Source organism: Lonchura striata, chromosome 4 (genome assembly GCF_050655825.1).
Source record: "Lonchura striata isolate lonStrDom1 chromosome 4, ASM5065582v1, whole genome shotgun sequence".
Taxonomy (NCBI): Eukaryota; Metazoa; Chordata; class Aves; order Passeriformes; family Estrildidae; genus Lonchura; species Lonchura striata.
Genome location: NC_140706.1, coordinates 62,764,061 through 62,784,731, shown reverse-complemented (window position 1 = coordinate 62,784,731; position 20,671 = coordinate 62,764,061). Strand labels below are relative to the sequence as shown.

The 20,671-nt window shown below is 59.8% G+C and overlaps 3 protein-coding genes across 3 annotated transcripts; all 3 read right to left on the bottom strand.

The window, feature by feature from the left end:
- Positions 1-1,571: 1,571 nt before the first annotated feature.
- On the bottom strand, positions 1,572-6,186 carry LOC146767675 (serine/threonine-protein kinase pim-1-like). Its single transcript, XM_085579515.1, has 8 exons — positions 6,125-6,186; positions 5,187-5,302; positions 4,615-4,718; positions 4,472-4,522; positions 3,808-4,174; positions 3,239-3,415; positions 2,813-2,917; positions 1,572-1,627 (listed from the first exon to the last, which is right to left on the bottom strand). Exons 1-8 carry the CDS (start codon positions 6,184-6,186, stop codon positions 1,572-1,574), a joined length of 1,038 nt encoding a protein of 345 aa, XP_085435641.1.
- Positions 6,187-8,890: 2,704 nt separating this feature from the next.
- On the bottom strand, positions 8,891-12,506 carry LOC144246163 (serine/threonine-protein kinase pim-1-like). The gene is made up of 7 exons (XM_085579513.1): positions 12,445-12,506; positions 11,507-11,622; positions 10,935-11,038; positions 10,792-10,842; positions 10,128-10,494; positions 9,559-9,735; positions 8,891-9,237 (listed from the first exon to the last, which is right to left on the bottom strand). Exons 1-7 carry the CDS (start codon positions 12,504-12,506, stop codon positions 9,134-9,136), a joined length of 981 nt encoding a protein of 326 aa, XP_085435639.1. The 3' UTR covers positions 8,891-9,133.
- Positions 12,507-15,462: 2,956 nt separating this feature from the next.
- LOC144246158 (serine/threonine-protein kinase pim-1-like) lies at positions 15,463-19,578 on the bottom strand. The gene is made up of 9 exons (XM_085579512.1): positions 19,420-19,578; positions 18,902-18,964; positions 18,085-18,296; positions 17,912-18,027; positions 17,340-17,443; positions 17,197-17,247; positions 16,533-16,899; positions 15,964-16,140; positions 15,463-15,642 (listed from the first exon to the last, which is right to left on the bottom strand). The coding sequence occupies exons 1-9, from the start codon at positions 19,576-19,578 to the stop codon at positions 15,539-15,541; spliced, it is 1,353 nt and encodes a 450-aa protein (XP_085435638.1). The 3' UTR covers positions 15,463-15,538.
- Positions 19,579-20,671: the final 1,093 nt, after the last annotated feature.

Here is a 20,671-nt window from a genome sequence, read left to right as displayed (position 1 = left end):
CTCACGCCAGCGCTCTGCCCCTTTGTGCAGTCACAGCCCTGCCTCGGCCCCGCCCTCCGCAGTGCCCCAGGAGGGATGAGGGGGCTCCCTAGGGGCACTTGCCAGCTCTCTGGAGCAGAGCGGGTGGAAGATTCTTCTTTACGTAGGACACAGGGATGAGGAGGGGAATGTTGATGGTCTCACCTCCTTGCTGGCAGAGCACGGGACATGGATTGTCCAATGTGCCACTGCAAAGTCCTTGAGGAGGGCAAGCCCCGCTCAGCAACATCCAAGCCATCCGTGTGCTATCCACCACATTCCCGTGCTGAATCCAAACCCAGCTCTTTGCCGCTGCCTGGGAAGAAAATGGATCCTATCCCCTTGAAAACCAGTACATCACCATTCTTCACCCAGCACACCCTGTCTCTGTTTGTCTCACAGCTGGACACCTGCTCCAGATGTATTCTGCGAGGAACAGGATCAAAACTGTACTTAAAACCCTGAAATAGAACCTGCTTTGCCTTCCCATCATCCATGAGACCAGGCCAGGACATCGCTGCTGTTTCTATGCTGCTGGAACTCCAGTGGTGTGAGCTCCAGTTGAGGGATCTGTGACCTGTGGACGAGCCCAGAAAGGAGCAGGACACCCGCAGGCATCCGCGGCTGGGAATAAGCCCATGGCAGAGCAGGAATCTCTCAGAGTACCTGTGGCCATGGTTGTTTCCATGGCCAAGAAGGGATTGTGGCCCAGGGATAAACCTGAAGCCTCTGTGGCTGTGGATTAGGCCATGCTCAGCAGGTAGCCCTCGAAACATCAGTGCCTGTGCCTGGGGTCGTGCTGGAGCACCTGAGAGCCATGACCATGGAAGAACCCCTGGCAGAGCAGTTACATCCTTGGGGGTGCTGCAGCCATGGTTCAGGCCAAATCCTTTTCTTTACTGGGGATGGAAAACTTCATTGCCTATAGTTAGTATCAAATCATGTTTGTAAAAATTGAAGGTTCTAAATTCTTAGATTCAGGACAAATAAAATACTGCTAATTTTCCTTCAGCTATTTCTTTTCTTGTTACACTTGTGTGACATCAGAGAGATGTCAGCGTGACATCACAGAGAGGTCTGTGTAACATCACAGGAGCTTGTGTGACATCACAGATGGCATTGTGACATCACAGAGAGCTGTGTGACACCACAGATGCCCATGTGTTACCACAGAGAGCTGTGCAACGTCACAAAGGTGTCAGTGTGACATCATAGAGATGTCATTGTGATGTCAGAGGAGGTTGTGTGACATCACAGAGAGCTGTGTGGCATCACAGATATTAGTGTAACATCACAAGGATGTCCATGTGACATCACAGAAAGATTTGTGACATCACAGAGGTGTCAGTGTGGCATGACAGAGAGCTGTGTGACATCACCCATGGAAAACCTCTGCCACAAATGGCATTCCTGAGATCAGGGCTCCACCTTTGCAGCGTAAGGGTGCTTGTGATGGAATGGGATGGCTTGGTTCCAGTTTTGCTCTGACAGTGGCAATGACAGCAGGAGAATGCGCTGTTGCCTCGCAGAGGCAGCCACACTATTTTCTGCTTTTAATGAGCAGTCGAAGGTTCTGATAATGTGTGAACCTGGAGCTGCACTGCCTCAGCTGGTTCTCTTCAATAATGCAGAGTCTTCACTCAAGGTTCAAGTGATGTGCAGTTGAAGATAAACTGTCATAGTGTATTTTTTCTCCTTTCTTTTATACATGACAAAAAAAATCTAAATGTGCATGTCAAATCTAAAGCTTGCTTTCTTTTTAGATGAGTGATGCAGATCTTCTTTGTGGCTACTGCACAGGTATTGAAACTGGCTTTTTAAAATTATGCTATCCAAACCAGTTTCAATATATTTTCCCTTAAAATTATTTTTAAAAACTTTGCATTCCAAGGTAATGTCAAATACATATTTTATCATCTTGCCATAGTATAAATCGAAACAACAAAAAAAATCTAATAAGTATTGGTTACAACCGCTACCTCTCTATAAAGTAGTTGTCCTGGTTTGTAAGATAAGCTTGTATTCTATTTGCCATCTGTTGGAGGTTGGGCAGGTTTATTATCTCTTGCAAGAACGATGGTTTGCTCCGAAGAGGTAATCGTTTGTTAATGGGCCATTGACTGGCTCACTGCAGGCCCGGTAACGTAACACCATCCCAATTTGAGATGCTCCACCCAGAGGGGGAAGCCAAGCACTCTTTTATGGTATAAAGTGGTACCTTTTTGGGAGACAGAGCAGCTCTCTCTTTGCGGGATTCCGAGAGAAGCAGCTCCTTCAGCGAGAGTCCCAGAGAACTGCCTAGCCCTGCCTCCCATTTCATAGGAAGAAAGAAAAAGAGTTCAGCAGGGCTCAACCTGAAATGATATTTTGTAGCTTCTGGCTCTCCTCAGAGTTCTGCTAAGAGAGGAACGTCTCTGTCCCTGAAACCAAATAACCCCTGGAATGCACACATGGACCTGTGTGTCACTTCAAGAGACACCAAGAAGCCCTGCCACTTTGCAAGAGCAGCTGTTGTTCCACTGCTGCATTTCTTGGCTGGGCAAAGCCCCTCTCACCCGCACTACGGCCTGAGCTGGAAGATATAAAGAACCAGCCGGGAGGGCAGGCATGGAAAGCTTGACAAAGGCTGAAGGCAGCACTCTGATTCCCCCCTTGCCCAAGACGTTTCTTTAGCTGAAGTTGCTGAAAAGAACCAGCCCCTTGACACACCGCAATGGGTTTGCTGTTTTATTTTTCGGCTTCTCAGTCCTGCGCGGGACTCGCTAAATTGGTGCTGCAGAGGCTCCGGCAAGGCATGAAAAGCGCCGGCCCCGCACCCAAGGGTGGCATGAGATCTCCTCCAGCTCCGGCCTGTCCGCAGGGTGCTTGGCCAAACACCATCGGATCAGGTGCTGGAGCTCTGGGGAGAGAAGGCAGAAAGCGCCGGTCACCGGCAGAGTCTCCTGCCCAGCTGCCCCCGTCGCCTGTGGGGCCCGGGCCATGTTGTGCCGGGCTCTGGGCCGTGCCGGGCTCCCGACCGGCTCTGCCCCACGCGGGAGAGCGGCACGGCGGGACACGGCCGCCTCCTCCGGCCGCCCGTGCCGCGCTGACCCCGTCGGCACGGGCCCCTCCTGCGGCCGGCCCTGGAGGGCAGATCCACGTCCCGCGGAGCTGGTGAGGGCCGCGCCGAGCTGCGCGCCACCAGCTGCCAAAGCCCGCCGGCTTGAGGCCGGACACCCACCTGGAGAGAGCTGCTGCCGGAAGACGAGCTTGCCCAGCACGATGTCAGGCTCATCCTGGAAGGGGAGGCTCCCGCAGACCATGACGTACAGCAGCACGCCCAGGGACCAGATGGTGGCCGCGTGGCCGTGGTAGCAGCCGAGCCAGATCCACTCGGGCGGGCTGTACACGCGCGTTCCTAGGGGAGACAGGCGGCGCTGGCCGGGCGCAGGCTGCTGCCTTCCAGAGCCTGGCGGCGGCCTCCGGCCCGAGGCAGGGGCTGCAGCCGTGGCCACAGCTTCCCCCCGAGGCCACCCCGCGTCCCCCAGCCAGCTGGCCAAAGGCACGAAACCATTCCGCAAGGCCAAGAAGGCCAGCGGAGCAGCCCAGGCCCTCGTGGGCCCGCTGAGCCCAGGGGCCGGGAGCCGCTTTTGTCCCCCCTCTGTCGGCAGGGCCGGCAGCCGGCTCCTGGGGCTCGGCATCCGCCCCGTGCCTAAAGGCGGCTGGCTGAAGGACGCAGCCCGCAGCCCAGGAGGGAACGGGGCCGTGCGGTGCCTGGCACCGGGAGCAGGGCTCAGGCCATGGGCTCACCGGCAAAGCCCGTGAAGGCCCGCTCCTGGAGGAAGGTGCCGCAGCCGAAGTCAATGAGCTTCAGGTGGCCGCTCTCCGGGTTCACCAGGAGGTTCTCTGGCTTGATGTCCCGGTGCAGGACGCCGCAGGCGGTGCAGTGCCGCACGGCCTCCAGCACCTGGCAGAAAAGCCAGCGCGCCTGCTCCTCGCACAGGCAGCCCTGCTCCTGCAGGAACTGCAGGAGATCCTGCGATGCCTCCGGACGCTCCAGCACTAGCACAAAGCTGTCCGGCAGCTCAAACCAATCGAGGAGCTGGATGATATTCTGGCAGCCAGAGCCCACCTTCTCCATGAGCACCACCTCCAAGGGCACGCGGGTGCCGTCGGGCTGTGAGCAGGAGAAAGTCAGTGCCTGCAGCAGCCTGCTGCTGCTGCTGCTGCTGCTGCAGCAGCCCTGGGGCTGCGCTGCGCCCTGCCCGGGATGCCCCAGTGCCCCCTGGCGCAGCCTCCCAGGCGCTTGCGCTTCCTCCCGCCCGGGGGATGCTCGGGGCTGCCGCTGCCCGGCCCCAGCTCCGCTCTCCGGTGTGCCCAGGCCCGCGGGGCTGCGGCTCCGCACGCTGAGCCCGCCCCGGGATTCTCCCTGCCCGCCACGCCCCGCTCTGTCCCGCTGGCCCCGTTCACTCACCAGCTCGTCCCACTGCAGGACGCTCTCCCGGGCCACGCGTTTGATGGCCACCTGCGAGCCACGGAGAGAGGAGGGCTGAGCTCCAGCCCTGCCGCTCCCCGCCGCTGCCCCTCCTGCCCCGCCCGGCCGTGGCGGCCACTCACCGGGCTCCCGTCCGAGAGGCGGATGCCCGAGTAGACGGTGCTGAAGCCGCCGCTGCCCAGCTGCGGGCCCCACAGGTACAGCTCCTGCCGCTGCCTCTGTTGCCCTGCGGCCGAGAGAAGCCATCAGCCTTGCGCCCAGAACCCCCCGCAAGTGCCCGCGAGTGAAGCGGGCCGGGCCCCCGCGGCCGCCGCGCTCTCACCTGCTTCCTGCTGCGCGCCGGGCAGCGGCCACCGCCCTGCAGCCGCCGGGCTGGCGAGCGGCAGAGCCGGGCCGGGGCAGCGCGCACAGGCAGCTGCGGCAGCCCCGGGGCAGCGGGGCAGGGCGGCACCGTCGCTGTCCCCGGCGGCGTGGGCTGGGCTCTGCTCCTGACGACGGCCGGGGCTGCAGCCCGAGCCTTGGCACAGGGGGATCCCAGGAGCGGCTGCAAGGCAGACAGGGCTTTTTCAAGCCGTGCCGTCGGAGGCACTGGAAACAGCCGGCGACTAGGCTGCTCGCAGGGGCCCTGGCCTGGCCTGGCCGCGCCCCTCCAGAGCCCCGGGGGAGCCGCAGGCAGCTCCTCGGGAGATCTCACCTGCTACTAGAAAGGCCTTGGCTGCACTCGAGGGCTGTCTTGGGGCAGCTTCCTGCAGATGGAGGAACCTCCGTGCTGTCTGGAGGCCCGTCTCCACCACCAGGCTGGGGCTGTTGCTGGCGGGCAGAACCAGAAGAGCGTCCTGGCTGTCCTGGTTGCTGTGGGATGCCCACTGCTGGCTCCAGGACGCTTGCTGCCCCACCAGCTGCTCCTGAGCAGGCTCCCCTGCACCGGGCTGGGCTCCCAGTTGGACTTCTGGGCTTTCCCTTGCCACGTCAAGGGTCAGGATGGCACCTGTGTTGTTGAAGTCCCAGAGTCCAAGGGAGCTGGGAGACCTGTCCACGGGCTCTGCTCTTTCCGCAGGCTGACAGGTCTCACTGAGCCTCTGCAAGGGATGGAGTCTGTCAGAGATAGAGGAGGCTCCTGGCAGGATGCAGGGTCTCTGAGAGCCTGAGCTTCCTGCATGGATGGTGATGTCTCTCCCCTGCTGTGCCATCCTTGCAGGCCTTGAGGCTCTCCCAGGGATGGAGAATCTTGCTGGGAGCAGCCTCTGGATGGGATGGAGGCTTCTGGAGGAGCTGGCTAAGCCACAGCAGGGCAGGTGGCCTTGGTTCTGCAGCTCCTCCAGTTCTTTCCACAACGCCTGCCACATCCCAGAATAGAGCGGCTCACGTGTCCCGTTGCCATCCCCGAGGTGCAGCATCAGTTCCTGCAGCTCCCGGGCCTCTGCCAGGCAGGGGCCGCAGCTGCAGGGGCTGCCCAGGGGGCTGGCGGGAGCACGTGGCCGCTTGCCAGGAGTCGCCCGAGGCCTCCGGAACCTGGGAGCCGCAGGGGCTCCTCGCTTCCTCGGTGAGCCTCTGGGCTGGACCCTGGGGCGCTTCCTCCACTTCCCTCTCCGTGTCCGCCGGCCCCGCGGTTGCCGGTGGCCAAAGGCCCACCAGACAGCCACGGCAGCCAGCAGCAGGAGAAGCACGGTCAGCAGGACGTCACCGTCACCCATGGCTCCGGCACGTCCCGTCGCGACTGCACTGGCAGCTGCGGGCGCTGGCCCGTCTCACACAGCGAGAGCGCGGTGATGTCACAGCGATGTCACAGTGCTGCGGCCAGCACAGCCCTGGGACATCACAGCCCTGCCTCACGCCAGCGCTCTGCCCCTTTGTGCAGTCACAGCCCTGCCTTGGCCCCGCCCTCCGCAGTGCCCCAGGAGGGATGAGGGGGCTCCCTAGGGGCACTTGCCAGCTCTCTGGAGCAGAGCGGGTGGAAGATTCTTCTTTACGTAGGACACAGGGATGAGGAGGGGAATGTTGATGGTCTCACCTCCTTGCTGGCAGAGCACGGGACATGGATTGTCCAATGTGCCACTGCAAAGTCCTTGAGGAGGGCAAGCCCCGCTCAGCAACATCCAAGCCATCCGTGTGCTATCCACCACATTCCCGTGCTGAATCCAAACCCAGCTCTTTGCCGCTGCCTGGGAAGAAAATGGATCCTATCCCCTTGAAAACCAGTACATCACCATTCTTCACCCAGCACACCCTGTCTCTGTTTGTCTCACAGCTGGACACCTGCTCCAGATGTATTCTGCGAGGAACAGGATCAAAACTGCACTTAAAACCCTGAAATAGAACCTGCTTTGCCTTCCCATCATCCATGAGACCAGGCCAGGACATCGCTGCTGTTTCTATGCTGCTGGAACTCCAGTGGTGTGAGCTCCAGTTGAGGGATCTGTGACCTGTGGACGAGCCCAGAAAGGAGCAGGACACCCGCAGGCATCCGCGGCTGGGAATAAGCCCATGGCAGAGCAGGAATCTCTCAGAGTACCTGTGGCCATGGTTGTTTCCATGGCCAAGAAGGGATTGTGGCCCAGGGATAAACCTGAAGCCTCTGTGGCTGTGGATTAGGCCATGCTCAGCAGGTAGCCCTCGAAACATCAGTGCCTGTGCCTGGGGTCGTGCTGGAGCACCTGAGAGCCATGACCATGGAAGAACCCCTGGCAGAGCAGTTACATCCTTGGGGGTGCTGCAGCCGTGGTTCAGGCCAAATCCTTTTCTTTACTGGGGATGGAAAACTTCATTGCCTATAGTTAGTATCAAATCATGTTTGTAAAAATTGAAGGTTCTAAATTCTTAGATTCAGGACAAATAAAATACTGCTAATTTTCCTTCAGCTATTTCTTTTCTTGTTACACTTGTGTGACATCAGAGAGATGTCAGCGTGACATCACAGAGAGGTCTGTGTAACATCACAGGAGCTTGTGTGACATCACAGATGGCATTGTGACATCACAGAGAGCTGTGTGACACCACAGATGCCCATGTGTTACCACAGAGAGCTGTGCAACGTCACAAAGGTGTCAGTGTGACATCATAGAGATGTCATTGTGATGTCAGAGGAGGTTGTGTGACATCACAGAGAGCTGTGTGGCATCACAGATATTAGTGTAACATCACAAGGATGTCCATGTGACATCACAGAAAGATTTGTGACATCACAGAGGTGTCAGTGTGGCATCACAGAGAGCTGTGTGACATCACCCATGGAAAACCTCTGCCACAAATGGCATTCCTGAGATCAGGGCTCCACCTTTGCAGCGTAAGGGTGCTTGTGATGGAATGGGATGGCTTGGTTCCAGTTTTGCTCTGACAGTGGCAATGACAGCAGGAGAATGCGCTGTTGCCTCGCAGAGGCAGCCACACTATTTTCTGCTTTTAATGAGCAGTCGAAGGTTCTGATAATGTGTGAACCTGGAGCTTCACTGCCTCAGCTGGTTCTCTTCAATAATGCAGAGTCTTCACTCAAGGTTCAAGTGATGTGCAGTTGAAGATAAACTGTCATAGTGTATTTTTTCTCCTTTCTTTTATACATGACAAAAAAAATCTAAATGTGCATGTCAAATCTAAAGCTTGCTTTCTTTTTAGATGAGTGATGCAGATCTTCTTTGTGGCTACTGCACAGGTATTGAAACTGGCTTTTTAAAATTATGCTATCCAAACCAGTTTCAATATATTTTCCCTTAAAATTATTTTTAAAAACTTTGCATTCCAAGGTAATGTCAAATACATATTTTATCATCTTGCCATAGTATAAATCGAAACAACAAAAAAAATCTAATAAGTATTGGTTACAACCGCTACCTCTCTATAAAGTAGTTGTCCTGGTTTGTAAGATAAGCTTGTATTCTATTTGCCATCTGTTGGAGGTTGGGCAGGTTTATTATCTCTTGCAAGAACGATGGTTTGCTCCGAAGAGGTAATCGTTTGTTAATGGGCCATTGACTGGCTCACTGCAGGCCCGGTAACGTAACACCATCCCAATTTGAGATGCTCCACCCAGAGGGGGAAGCCAAGCACTCTTTTATGGTATAAAGTGGTACCTTTTTGGGAGACAGAGCAGCTCTCTCTTTGCGGGATTCCGAGAGAAGCAGCTCCTTCAGCGAGAGTCCCAGAGAACTGCCTAGCCCTGCCTCCCATTTCATAGGAAGAAAGAAAAAGAGTTCAGCAGGGCTCAACCTGAAATGATATTTTGTAGCTTCTGGCTCTCCTCAGAGTTCTGCTAAGAGAGGAACGTCTCTGTCCCTGAAACCAAATAACCCCTGGAATGCACACATGGACCTGTGTGTCACTTCAAGAGACACCAAGAAGCCCTGCCACTTTGCAAGAGCAGCTGTTGTTCCACTGCCGCATTTCTTGGCTAGGCAAAGCCCCTCCTACCCGCACTACGGCCTGAGCTGGAAGATATAAAGAACCAGCCGGGAGGGCAGGCATGGAAAGCTTGACAAAGGCTGAAGGCAGCACTCTGATTCCCCCCTTGCCCAAGATGTTTCTTTAGCTGAAGTTCCTGAAAAGAACCAGCCCCTTGACACACCGCAATGGGTTTGCTGTTTTATTTTTCGGGTTCTCAGTCCTGCGTGGGACTCGCTAAGTTGGTGCTGCAGAGGCTCCGGCAAGGCATCAAAAATGCCGTCCCCGCACCCAAGGGTGGCATGAGATCTCCTCCAGCTCCGGCCTGTCCGCAGGGTGCTTGGCCAAACACCATCGGATCAGGTGCTGGAGCTCTGGGGAGAGAAGGCAGAAAGTGCCGGTCACCGGCAGAGTCTCCTGCCCAGCTGCCCCCGTCGCCCGCGGGGCCCGGGCCATGTTGTGCCGGGCTCTGGGCCGTGCCGGGCTCCCGACCGGCTCTGCCCCACGCGGGAGAGCGGCACGGCGGGACACGGCCGCCTCCTCTGGCCGCCCGTGCCGCGCTGACCCCGTCGGCACGGGCCCCTCCTGCGGCCGGCCCTGGAGGGCAGATCCACGTCCCGCGGAGCTGGTGAGGGCCGCGCCGAGCTGCGCGCCGCCAGCTGCCAAAGCCCGCCGGCTTGAGGCCGGACACCCACCTGGAGAGAGCTGCTGCCGGAAGACGAGCTTGCCCAGCACGATGTCAGGCTCATCCTGGAAGGGGAGGCTCCCGCAGACCATGACGTACAGCAGCACGCCCAGGGACCAGATGGTGGCCGCGTGGCCGTGGTAGCAGCCGAGCCAGATCCACTCGGGCGGGCTGTACACGCGCGTTCCTAGGGGAGACAGGCGGCGCTGGCCGGGCGCAGGCTGCTGCCTTCCAGAGCCTGGCGCCGGCCTCCTGGCTGAGGCAGGGGCTGCAGCTGTGGCCACAGCTTCCCCCCGAGGCCACCCCGCGTCCCCCAGCCAGCTGGCCAAAGGCACGAAACCATTCCGCAAGGCCAAGAAGGCCAGCGGAGCAGCCCAGGCCCTCGTGGGCCCGCTGAGCCCAGGGGCCGGGAGCCGCTTTTGCCCCCCCTCTGTCGGCAGGGCCGGCAGCCGGCTCCTGGGTCTCGGCATCCGCCCCGTTCCTAAAGGCAGCCGGCTGAAGGACGCAGCCCGCAGCCCAGGAGGGAACGGGGCCGTGCGGTGCCTGGCACCGGGAGCAGGGCCCAGGCCATGGGCTCACCGGCAAAGCCCGTGAAGGCCCGCTCCTGGAGGAAGGTGCCGCAGCCGAAGTCAATGAGCTTCAGGTGGCCGCTCTCCGGGTTCACCAGGAGGTTCTCTGGCTTGATGTCCCGGTGCAGGACGCCGCAGGCGGTGCAGTGCCGCACGGCCTCCAGCACCTGGCAGAAAAGCCAGCGCGCCTGCTCCTCGCACAGGCAGCCCTGCTCCTGCAGGAACTGCAGGAGATCCTGCGATGCCTCCGGACGCTCCAGCACTAGCACAAAGCTGTCCGGCAGCTCAAACCAATCGAGGAGCTGGATGATATTCTGGCAGCCAGAGCCCACCTTCTCCATGAGCACCACCTCCAAGGGCACGCGGGTGCCGTCGGGCTGTGAGCAGGAGAAAGTCAGTGCCTGCAGCAGCCTGCTGCTGCTGCTGCTGCTGCTGCAGCAGCCCTGGGGCTGCGCTGCGCCCTGCCCGGGATGCCCCAGTGCCCCCTGGCGCAGCCTCCCAGGCGCTTGCGCTTCCTCCCGCCCGGGGGATGCTCGGGGCTGCCGCTGCCCGGCCCCAGCTCCGCTCTCCGGTGTGCCCAGGCCCGCGGGGCTGCGGCTCCGCACGCTGAGCCCGCCCCGGGATTCTCCCTGCCCGCCACGCCCCGCTCTGTCCCGCTGGCCCCGTTCACTCACCAGCTCGTCCCACTGCAGGACGCTCTCCCGGGCCACGCGTTTGATGGCCACCTGCGAGCCACGGAGAGAGGAGGGCTGAGCTCCAGCCCTGCCGCTCCCCGCCGCTGCCCCTCCTGCCCCGCCCGGCCGTGGCGGCCACTCACCGAGCTCCCGTCCGAGAGGCGGATGCCCGAGTAGACGGTGCTGAAGCCGCCGCTGCCCAGCTGCGGGCCCCACAGGTACAGCTCCTGCCGCTGCCTCTGTTGCCCTGCGGCCGAGAGAAGCCATCAGCCTTGCGCCCAGAACCCCCCGCAAGTGCCCGCGAGTGAAGCGGGCCGGGCCCCCGCGGCCGCCGCGCTCTCACCTGCTTCCTGCTGCGCGCCGGGCAGCGGCCACCGCCCTGCAGCCGCCGGGCTGGCGAGCGGCAGAGCCGGGCCGGGGCAGCGCGCACAGGCGGCTGCGGCAGCCCCGGGGCAGCGGGGCAGGGCGGCACCGTCGCTGTCCCCGGCGGCGTGGGCTGGGCTCTGCTCCTGACGACGGCCGGGGCTGCAGCCCGAGCCTTGGCACAGGGGGATGCCAGGAGCGGCTGCAAGGCAGACAGGGCTTTTTCAAGCCGTGCCGTCGGAGGCACTGGAAACAGCCGGCGACGAGGCTGCTTGCAGGGGCCCTGGCCTGGCCTGGCCGCGCCCCTCCAGAGCCCCGGGGGAGCCGCAGGCAGCTCCTCGGGAGATCTCACCTGCTACTAGAAAGGCCTTGGCGGCACTCGAGGGCTGTCTTGGGGCAGCTTCCTGCAGATGGAGGAACCTCCGTGCTGTCTGGAGGCTCGTCTCCACCACCAGGCTGGGGCTGTTGCTGGCGGGCAGAACCAGAAGAGCGTCCTGGCTGTCCTGGCTGCTGTGGGATGCCCACTGCTGGCTGCAGGACGCTTGCTGCCCCGCCAGCTGCTCCTGAGCAGGCTCCCCTGCACCGGTCTGGGCTCCCAGTTGGACTTCTGGGCTTTCCCTTGCCACGTCAAGGGTCAGGATGGCACCTGTGTTGTTGAAGTCCCAGAGTCCAAGGGAGCTGGGAGACCTGTCCACGGGCTCTGCTCCTTCTGCAGGCTGACAGGTCTCACTGAGCCTCTGCAAGGGATGGAGGCTGTCAGAGATAGCAGAGGCTCCTGGCAGGATGCAGGGTCTCAGACAGCCTGAGCTTCCTGCATGGATGGTGATGTCTCTCCCCTGCTGTGCCATCCTTGCAGGCCTTGAGGCTCTCCCAGGGATGGAGAATCTTGCTGGGAGCAGCCTCTGGATGGGATGGAGGCTTCTGGAGGAGCTGGCTAAGCCACAGCAGGGCAGGTGGCCTTGGTTCTGCAGCTCCTCCAGTTCTTTCCACAACGCCTGCCACATCCCAGAATAGAGTGGCTCACGTGTCCCGTTGCCATCCCCGAGGTGCAGCATCAGTTCCCGCAGCTCCCGGGCCTCTGCCAGGCAGGGGCCGCAGCTGCAGGGGCTGCCCAGGGGGCTGGCGGGAGCACGTGGCCGCTTGCCAGGAGTCACCCGAGGCCTGGGGAACCTGGGAGCCGCAGGGGCTCCTCGCTTCCTCCGTGAGCCTCTGGGCTGGACCCTGGGGCGCTTCCTCCACTTCCCTCTCCGTGTCCGCCGGCCCCGCGGTTGCCGGTGGCCAAAGGCCCACCAGACAGCCACGGCGGCCAGCAGCAGGAGAAGCACGGTCAGCAGGACGTCACCGTCACCCATGGCTCCGGCACGTCCCGTCGCGACTGCACTGGCAGCTGCGGGCGCTGGCCCGTCTCACACAGCCACAGCGCGGTGATGTCACAGCGATGTCACAGTGCTGCGGCCAGCACAGCCCTGGGACATCACAGCCCTGCCTCACGCCAGCGCTCTGCCCCTTTGTGCAGTCACAGCCCTGCCTCGGCCCCGCCCTCCGCAGTGCCCCAGGAGGGATGAGGGGGCTCCCTAGGGGCACTTGCCAGCTCTCTGGAGCAGAGCGGGTGGAAGATTCTTCTTTACGTAGGACACAGGGATGAGGAGGGGAATGTTGATGGTCTCACCTCCTTGCTGGCAGAGCACGGCACATGGATTGTCCAATGTGCCACTGCAAAGTCCTTGAGGAGGGCAAGCCCCACTCAGCAACATCCAAGCCATCCGTGTGCTATCTACCACATTCCCGTGCTGAATCCAAACCCAGCTCTTTGCCGCTCCCTGGGAAGAAAATGGATCCTATCCCCTTGAAAACCAGTACATCACCATTCTTCACCCAGCACACCCTGTCTCTGTTTGTCTCACAGCTGGACACCTCCTCCAGATGTATTCTGCGAGGAACAGGATCAAAACTGCACTTAAAACCCTGAAATAGAACCTGCTTTGCCTTCCCATCATCCATGAGACCAGGCCAGGACATCGCTGCTGTTTCTGTGCTGCTGGAACTCCAGTGGTGTGAGCTCCAGTTGAGGGATCTGTGACCTGTGGATGAGCCCAGAAAGGAGCAGGACACCCGCAGGCATCCGCGGCTGGGAATAAGCCCATGGCAGAGCAGGAATCTCTCAGAGTACCTGTGGCCAAGGTTGTTTCCATGGCCAAGAAGGGATTGTGGCCCAGGGATAAACCTGAAGCCTCTGTGGCTGTGGATTAGGCCATGCTCAGCAGGAAGCCCTCGAAACATCAGTGCCTGTGCCTGGGGTCGTGCTGGAGCACCTGAGAGCCATGACCATGGAAGAACCCCTGGCAGAGCAGTTACAGCCTTGGGGGTGCTGCAGCCGTGGTTCAGGCCAAATCCTTTTCTTTACTGGGGATGGAAAACTTCATTGCCTATAGTTAGTATCAAATCATGTTTGTAAAAATTGAAGGTTCTAAATTCTTCGATTCAGGACAAATAAAATACTGCTAATTTTCCTTCAGCTATTTCTTTTCTTGTTACACTTGTGTGACATCAGAGAGATGTCAGCATGACATCACAGAGAGGTCTGTGTAACATCACAGGAGCTTGTGTGACATCACAGATGGCATTGTGACATCACAGAGGTGTCTGTGTGACATCACAAAAAGCTGTGTGATGTCACAGAGATGTCAGTGTGACATCACAGAGAGCTGTGTGACACCACAGATGCCCATGTGTTACCACAGAGAGCTGTGCAAGGTGTCAGTGTGACATCATAGAGCTGTCATTGTGATGTCAGAGGAGGTTGTGTGACATCACAGAGAGCTGTGTGGCATCACAGATATTAGTGTAACATCACAAGGATGTCCATGTGACATCACAGAGAGATTTGTGACATCACAGAGGTGTCAGTGTGGCATGACAGAGAGCTGTGTGACATCACCCATGGAAAACCTCTGCCACAAATGGCATTCCTGAGATCAGGGCTCCACCTTTGCAGCGTAAGGGTGCTTGTGATGGAATGGGATTGCTTGGTTCCAGTTTTGCTCTGACAGTGGCAATGACAGCAGGAGAATGCGCTGTTGCCTCGCAGAGGCAGCCACACTATTTTCTGCTTTTAATGAGCAGTCGAAGGTTCTGATAATGTGTGAACCTGGAGCTGCACTGCCTCAGCTGGTTCTCTTCAATAATGCAGAGTCTTCACTCAAGGTTCAAGTGATGTGCAGTTGAAGATAAACTGTCATAGTGTATTTTTTCTCCTTTCTTTTATACATGACAAAAAAAATCTAAATGTGCATGTCAAATCTAAAGCTTGCTTTCTTTTTAGATGATTGATGCAGATCTTCTTCGTGGCTTCTGCACAGGTATTGAAACTGGCTTTTTGAAATTATGCTATCCAAACCAGTTTCAATATATTTTCCCTTAAAATTATTTTTAAAAAATTTGCATTCCAAGGTAATGTCAAATACATATTTTATCATCTTGCCATAGTATAAATCGAAACAACAAAAAAAATCTAATAAGTATTGGTTACAACCGCTACCTCTCTATAAAGTAGTTGTCCTGGTTTGTAAAATAAGCTTGTATTCTATTTGCCATCTGTTGGAGGTTGGGCAGGTTTATTATCTCTTGCAAGAACGATGGTTTGCTCCGAAGAGGTAATCGTTTGTTAATGGGCCATTGACTGGCTCACTGCAGGCCCGGTAACGTAACACCATCCCAATTTGAGGTGCTCCACCCAGAGGGGGAAGCCAAGCACTCTTTTATGGTATAAAGTGGTACCTTTTTGGGAGACAGAGCAGCTCTCTCTTTGCGGGATTCCGAGAGAAGCAGCTCCTTCGGCGTTACTCCCAGAGAAGCAGCTCCTTCGGCAAGATTCCCAGACAAGTGCCTAGCCCTGCCTCCCATTTCATAGGAAGAAAGAAAAAGAGTTCAGCAGGGCTCAACCTGAAATGATATTTTGTAGCTTCTGGCTCTCCTCAGAGTTCTGCTAAGAGAGGAACGTCTCTGTCCCTGAAACCAAATAACCCCTGGAATGCACACATGGACCTGTGTGTCACTTCAAGAGACACCAAGAAGCCCTGCCACTTTGCAAGAGCAGCTGTTGTTCCACTGCTGCATTTCTTGGCTGGGCAAAGCCCCTCTCACCCGCACTACGGCCTGAGCTGGAAGATATAAAGAACCAGCCGGGAGGGCAGGCATGGAAAGCTTGACAAAGGCTGAAGGCAGCACTCTGATTCCCCCCTTTTCCCAAGACGTTTCTTTAGCTGAAGTTGCTGAAAAGAACCAGCCCCTTGACACACCACAATGGGTTTGCTGTTTTATTTTTCGGCTTCTCAGTCCTGCGTGGGACTCGCTAAGTTGGTGCTGCAGAGGCTCCGGCAAGGCATCAAAAGCGCCGGCCCCGCACCCAAGGGTGGCATGAGATCTCCTCCAGCTCCGGCCTGTCCGCAGGGTGCTTGGCCAAACACCATCGGATCAGGTGCTGGAGCTCTGGGGAGAGAAGGCAGAAAGCGCCAGTCACCGGCAGAGTCTCCTGCCCAGCTGCCCCCGTCGCCCGCGGGGCCCGGGCCATGTTGTGCCGGGCTCTGGGCCGTGCCGGGCTCCCGACCGGCTCTGCCCCACGCAGGAGAGCGGCACGGCGGGACACGGCCGCCTCCTCCGGCCGCCCGTGCCGCGCTGACCCCGTCGGCACGGGACCCTCCTGCGGCCGGCCCTGGGGGGCAGATCCACGTCCCGCGGAGCTGGTGAGGGCCGCGCCGAGCTGCACGCCGCGAGCTGCCAAAGCCCGCCGGCTTGAGGCCGGACACCCACCTGGAGAGAGCTGCTGCCGGAAGACGAGCTTGCCCAGCACGATGTCAGGCTCATCCTGGAAGGGGAGGCTCCCGCAGACCATGACGTACAGCAGCACGCCCAGGGACCAGATGGTGGCCGCGTGGCCGTGGTAGCAGCCGAGCCAGATCCACTCGGGCGGGCTGTACACGCGCGTTCCTAGGGGAGACAGGCGGCGCTGGCCGGGCGCAGGCTGCTGCCTTCCAGAGCCTGGCGCCGGCCTCCTGGCCGAGGCAGGGGCTGCAGCCGTGGCCACAGCTTCCCCCCGAGGCCACCCCGCGTCCCCCAGCCAGCTGGCCAAAGGCACGAAACCATTCCGCAAGGCCAAGAAGGCCAGCGGAGCAGCCCTGGCCCTCGTGGGCCTGCTGAGCCCAGGGGCCGGGAGCCGCTTTTGCCCCCCCTCTGTCGGCCGGGCCGGCAGCCGGCTCCTGGGGCTCGGCATCCGCCCCGTGCCTAAAGGCGGCCGGCTGAAGGACGCAGCCCGCAGCCCAGGAGGGAACGGGGCCGTGCGGTGCCTGGCACCGGGAGCAGGGCCCAGGCCATGGGCTCACCGGCAAAGCCCGTGAAGGCCCGCTCCTGGAGGAAGGTGCCGCAGCCGAAGTCAATGAGCTTCAGGTGGCCGCTCTCCGGGTTCACCAGGAGGTTCTCTGGCTTGATGTCCCGGTGCAGGACGCCGCAGGCGGTGCAGTGCCGCACGGCCTCCAGCACCTGGCAGAAAAGCCAGCGCGCCTGCTCCTCGCACAGGCAGCCCTGCTCCTGCAGGAGCTGCAGGAGATCCTGCGATGCCTCCGGACGCTCCAGCACTAGCACAAAGCTGTCCGGCAGCTCAAACCAATCGAGGAGCTGGATGATATTCTGGCAGCCAGAGCCCACCTTCTCCATGAGCACCACCTCCAAGGGCACGCGGGTGCCGTCGGGCTGTGAGCAGGAGAAAGTCAGTGCCTGCAGCAGCCTGCTGCTGCTGCTGCTGCTGCTGCAGCAGCCCTGGGGCTGCGCTGCGCCCTGCCCGGGATGCCCCAGTGCCCCCTGGCGCAGCCTCCCAGGCGCTTGCGCTTCCTCCCGCCCGGGGGATGCTCGGGGCTGCCGCTGCCCGGCCCCAGCTCCGCTCTCCGGTGTGCCCAGGCCCGCGGGGCTGCGGCTCCGCACGCTGAGCCCGCCCCGGGATTCTCCCTGCCCGCCACGCCCCGCTCTGTCCCGCTGGCCCCGTTCACTCACCAGCTCGTCCCACTGCAGGACGCTCTCCCAGGCCACACGTTTGATGGCCACCTGCGAGCCACGGAGAGAGGAGGGCTGAGCTCCAGCCCTGCCGCTCCCCGCCGCTGCCCCTCCTGCCCCGCCCGGCCGTGGCGGCCACTCACCGGGCTCCCGTCCGAGAGGCGGATGCCCGAGTAGACGGTGCTGAAGCCGCCGCTGCCCAGCTGCGGGCCCCACAGGTACAGCTCCTGCCGCTGCCTCTGTTGCCCTGCGGCCGAGAGAAGCCATCAGCCTTGCGCCCAGAAACCCCCGCAAGTGCCCGCGAGTGAAGCGGGCCGGGCCCCCGCGGCCGCCGCGCTCTCACCTGCTTCCTGCTGCGCGCCGGGCAGCGGCCACCGCCCTGCAGCCGCCGGGCTGGCGAGCGGCAGAGCCGGGCCGGGGCAGCGCGCACAGGCGGCTGCGGCAGCCCCGGGGCAGCGGGGCAGGGCGGCACCGTCGCTGTCCCCGGCGGCGTGGGCTGGGCTCTGCTCCTGACGACGGCCGGGGCTGCAGCCCGAGCCTTGGCACAGGGGGATCCCAGGAGCGGCTGCAAGGCAGACAGGGCTTTTTCAAGCCGTGCCGTCGGAGGCACTGGAAACAGCCGGCGACTAGGCTGCTCGCAGGGGCCCTGGCCTGGCCTGGCCGCGCCCCTCCAGAGCCCCGGGGGAGCCGCAGGCAGCTCCTCGGGAGATCTCACCTGCTACTAGAAAGGCCTTGGCTGCACTCGAGGGCTGTCTTGGAGCAGCTTCCTGCAGATGGAGGAACCTCCGTGCTGTCTGGAGGCCCGTCTCCACCACCAGGCTGGGGCTGTTGCTGGCGGGCAGAACCAGAAGAGCGTCCTGGCTGTCCTGGCTGCTGTGGGATGCCCACTGCTGGCTGCAGGACGCTTGTTGCCCCGCCAGCTGCTCCTGAGCAGGCTCCCCTGCACCGGTCTGGGCTCCCAGTTGGACTTCTGGGCTTTCCCTTGCCACGTCAAGGGTCAGGATGGCACCTGTGTTGTTGAAGTCCCAGAGTCCAAGGGAGCTGGGAGACCTGTCCACGGGCTCTGCTCTTTCCTCAGGCTGACAGGTCTCACTGAGCCTCTGCAAGGGATGGAGGCTGTCAGACATAGAGGAGGCTCCTGGCAGGATGCAGGGTCTCTGAGAGCCTGAGCTTCCTGCATGGATGGTGATGTCTCTCCCCTGCTGTGCCATCCTTGCAGGCCTTGAGGCTCTCCCAGGGATGGAGAATCTTGCTGGGAGCAGCCTCTGGATGGGATGGAGGCTTCTGGAGGAGCTGGCTAAGCCACAGCAGGGCAGGTGGCCTTGGTTCTGCAGCTCCTCCAGTTCTTTCCACAATGCCTGCCACATCCCAGAATAGAGCGGCTCACGTGTCCCGTTGCCATCCCCGAGGTGCAGCATCAGTTCCTGCAGCTCCCGGGCCTCTGCCAGGCAGGGGCCGCAGCTGCAGGGGCTGCCCAGGGGGCTGGCGGGAGCACGTGGCCGCTTGCCAGGAGTCGCCCGAGGCCTGGGGAACCTGGGAGCCGCAGGGGCTCCTCGCTTCCTCGGTGAGCCTCTGGGCTGGACCCTGGGGCGCTTCCTCCACTTCCCTCTCCGTGTCCGCCGGCCCCGCGGTTGCCGGTGGCCAAAGGCCCACCAGACAGCCACGGCGGCCAGCAGCAGGAGAAGCACGGTCAGCAGGACGTCACCGTCACCCATGGCTCCGGCACGTCCCGTCGCGACTGCACTGGCAGCTGCGGGCGCTGGCCCGTCTAACACAGCGACAGCGCGGTGATGTCACAGCGATGTCACAGTGCTGCGGCCAGCACAGCCCTGGGACATCACAGCCCTGCCTCACGCCAGCGCTCTGCCCCTTTGTGCAGTCACAGCCCTGCCTCGGCCCCGCCCTCCGCAGTGCCCCAGGAGGGATGAGGGGGCTCCCTAGGGGCACTTGCCTGCTCTCTGGAGCAGAGCGGGTGGAAGATTCTTCTTTACGTAGGACACAGGGATGAGGAGGGGAATGTTGATGGTCTCACCTCCTTGCTGGCAGAGCACGGCACATGGATTGTCCAATGTGCCACTGCAAAGTCCTTGAGGAGGGCAAGCCCCGCTCAGCAACATCCAAGCCATCCGTGTGCTATCCACCACATTCCCGTGCTGAATCCAAACCCAGCTCTTTGCCGCTCCCTGGGAAGAAAATGGATCCTATCCCCTTGAAAACCAGTACATCACCATTCTTCACCCAGCACACCCTGTCTCTGTTTGTCTCACAGCTGGACACCTGCTCCAGATGTATTCTGCGAGGAACAGGATCAAAACTGTACTTAAAACCCTGAAATAGAACCTGCTTTGCCTTCCCATCATCCATGAGACCAGGCCAGGACATCGCTGCTGTTTCTATGCTGCTGGAACTCCAGTGGTGTTAGCTCCAGTTGAGGGATCTGTAACCTGTGGACGAGCCCAGAAAGGAGCAGGACACCCGCAGGCATCCGCGGCTGGGAATAAGCCCATGGCAAAGCAGGAATCTCTCAGAGTACCTGTGGCCATGGTTGTTTCCATGGCCAAGAAGGGATTGTGGCCCAGGGATAAACCTGAAGCCTCTGTGGCTGTGGATTAGGCCATGCTCAGCAGGTAGCCCTCGAAACATCAGTGCCTGTGCCTGGGGTCGTGCTGGAGCACCTGAGAGCCATGACCATGGAAGAACCCCTGGCAGAGCAGTTACAGCCTTGGGGGTGCTGCAGCCGTGGTTCAGGCCAAATCCATTTCTTTAGTGGGGATGGAAAACTTCATTGCCTATAGTTAGTATCAAATCATGTTTGTAAAAATTGAAGGTTCTAAATTCTTAGATTCAGGACAAATAAAATACTGCTAATTTTCCTTCAGCTATTTCTTTTCTTGTTACACTTGTGTGACATCAGAGAGATGTCAGCGTGACATCACAGAGAGGTCTGTGTAACATCACAGGAGCTTGTGTGACATCACAGATGGCATTGTGACATCACAGAGAGCTGTGTGACACCACAGATGCCCATGTGTTACCACAGAGAGCTGTGCAACGTCACAAAGGTGTCAGTGTGACATCATAGAGATGTCATTGTGATGTCAGAGGAGGTTGTGTGACATCACAGAGAGCTGTGTGGCATCACAGATATTAGTGTAACATCACAAGGATGTCCATGTGACATCACAGAGAGATTTGTGACATCACAGAGGTGTCAGTGTGGCATGACAGAGAGCTGTGTGACATCACCCATGGAAAACCTCTGCCACAAATGGCATTCCTGAGATCAGGGCTCCACCTTTGCAGCGTAAGGGTGCTTGTGATGGAATGGGATGTCTTGGTTCCAGTTTTGCTCTGACAGTGGCAATGACAGCAGGAGAATGCGCTGTTGCCTCGCAGAGGCAGCCACACTATTTTCTGCTTTTAATGAGCAGTCGAAGGTTCTGATAATGTGTGAACCTGGAGCTTCACTGCCTCA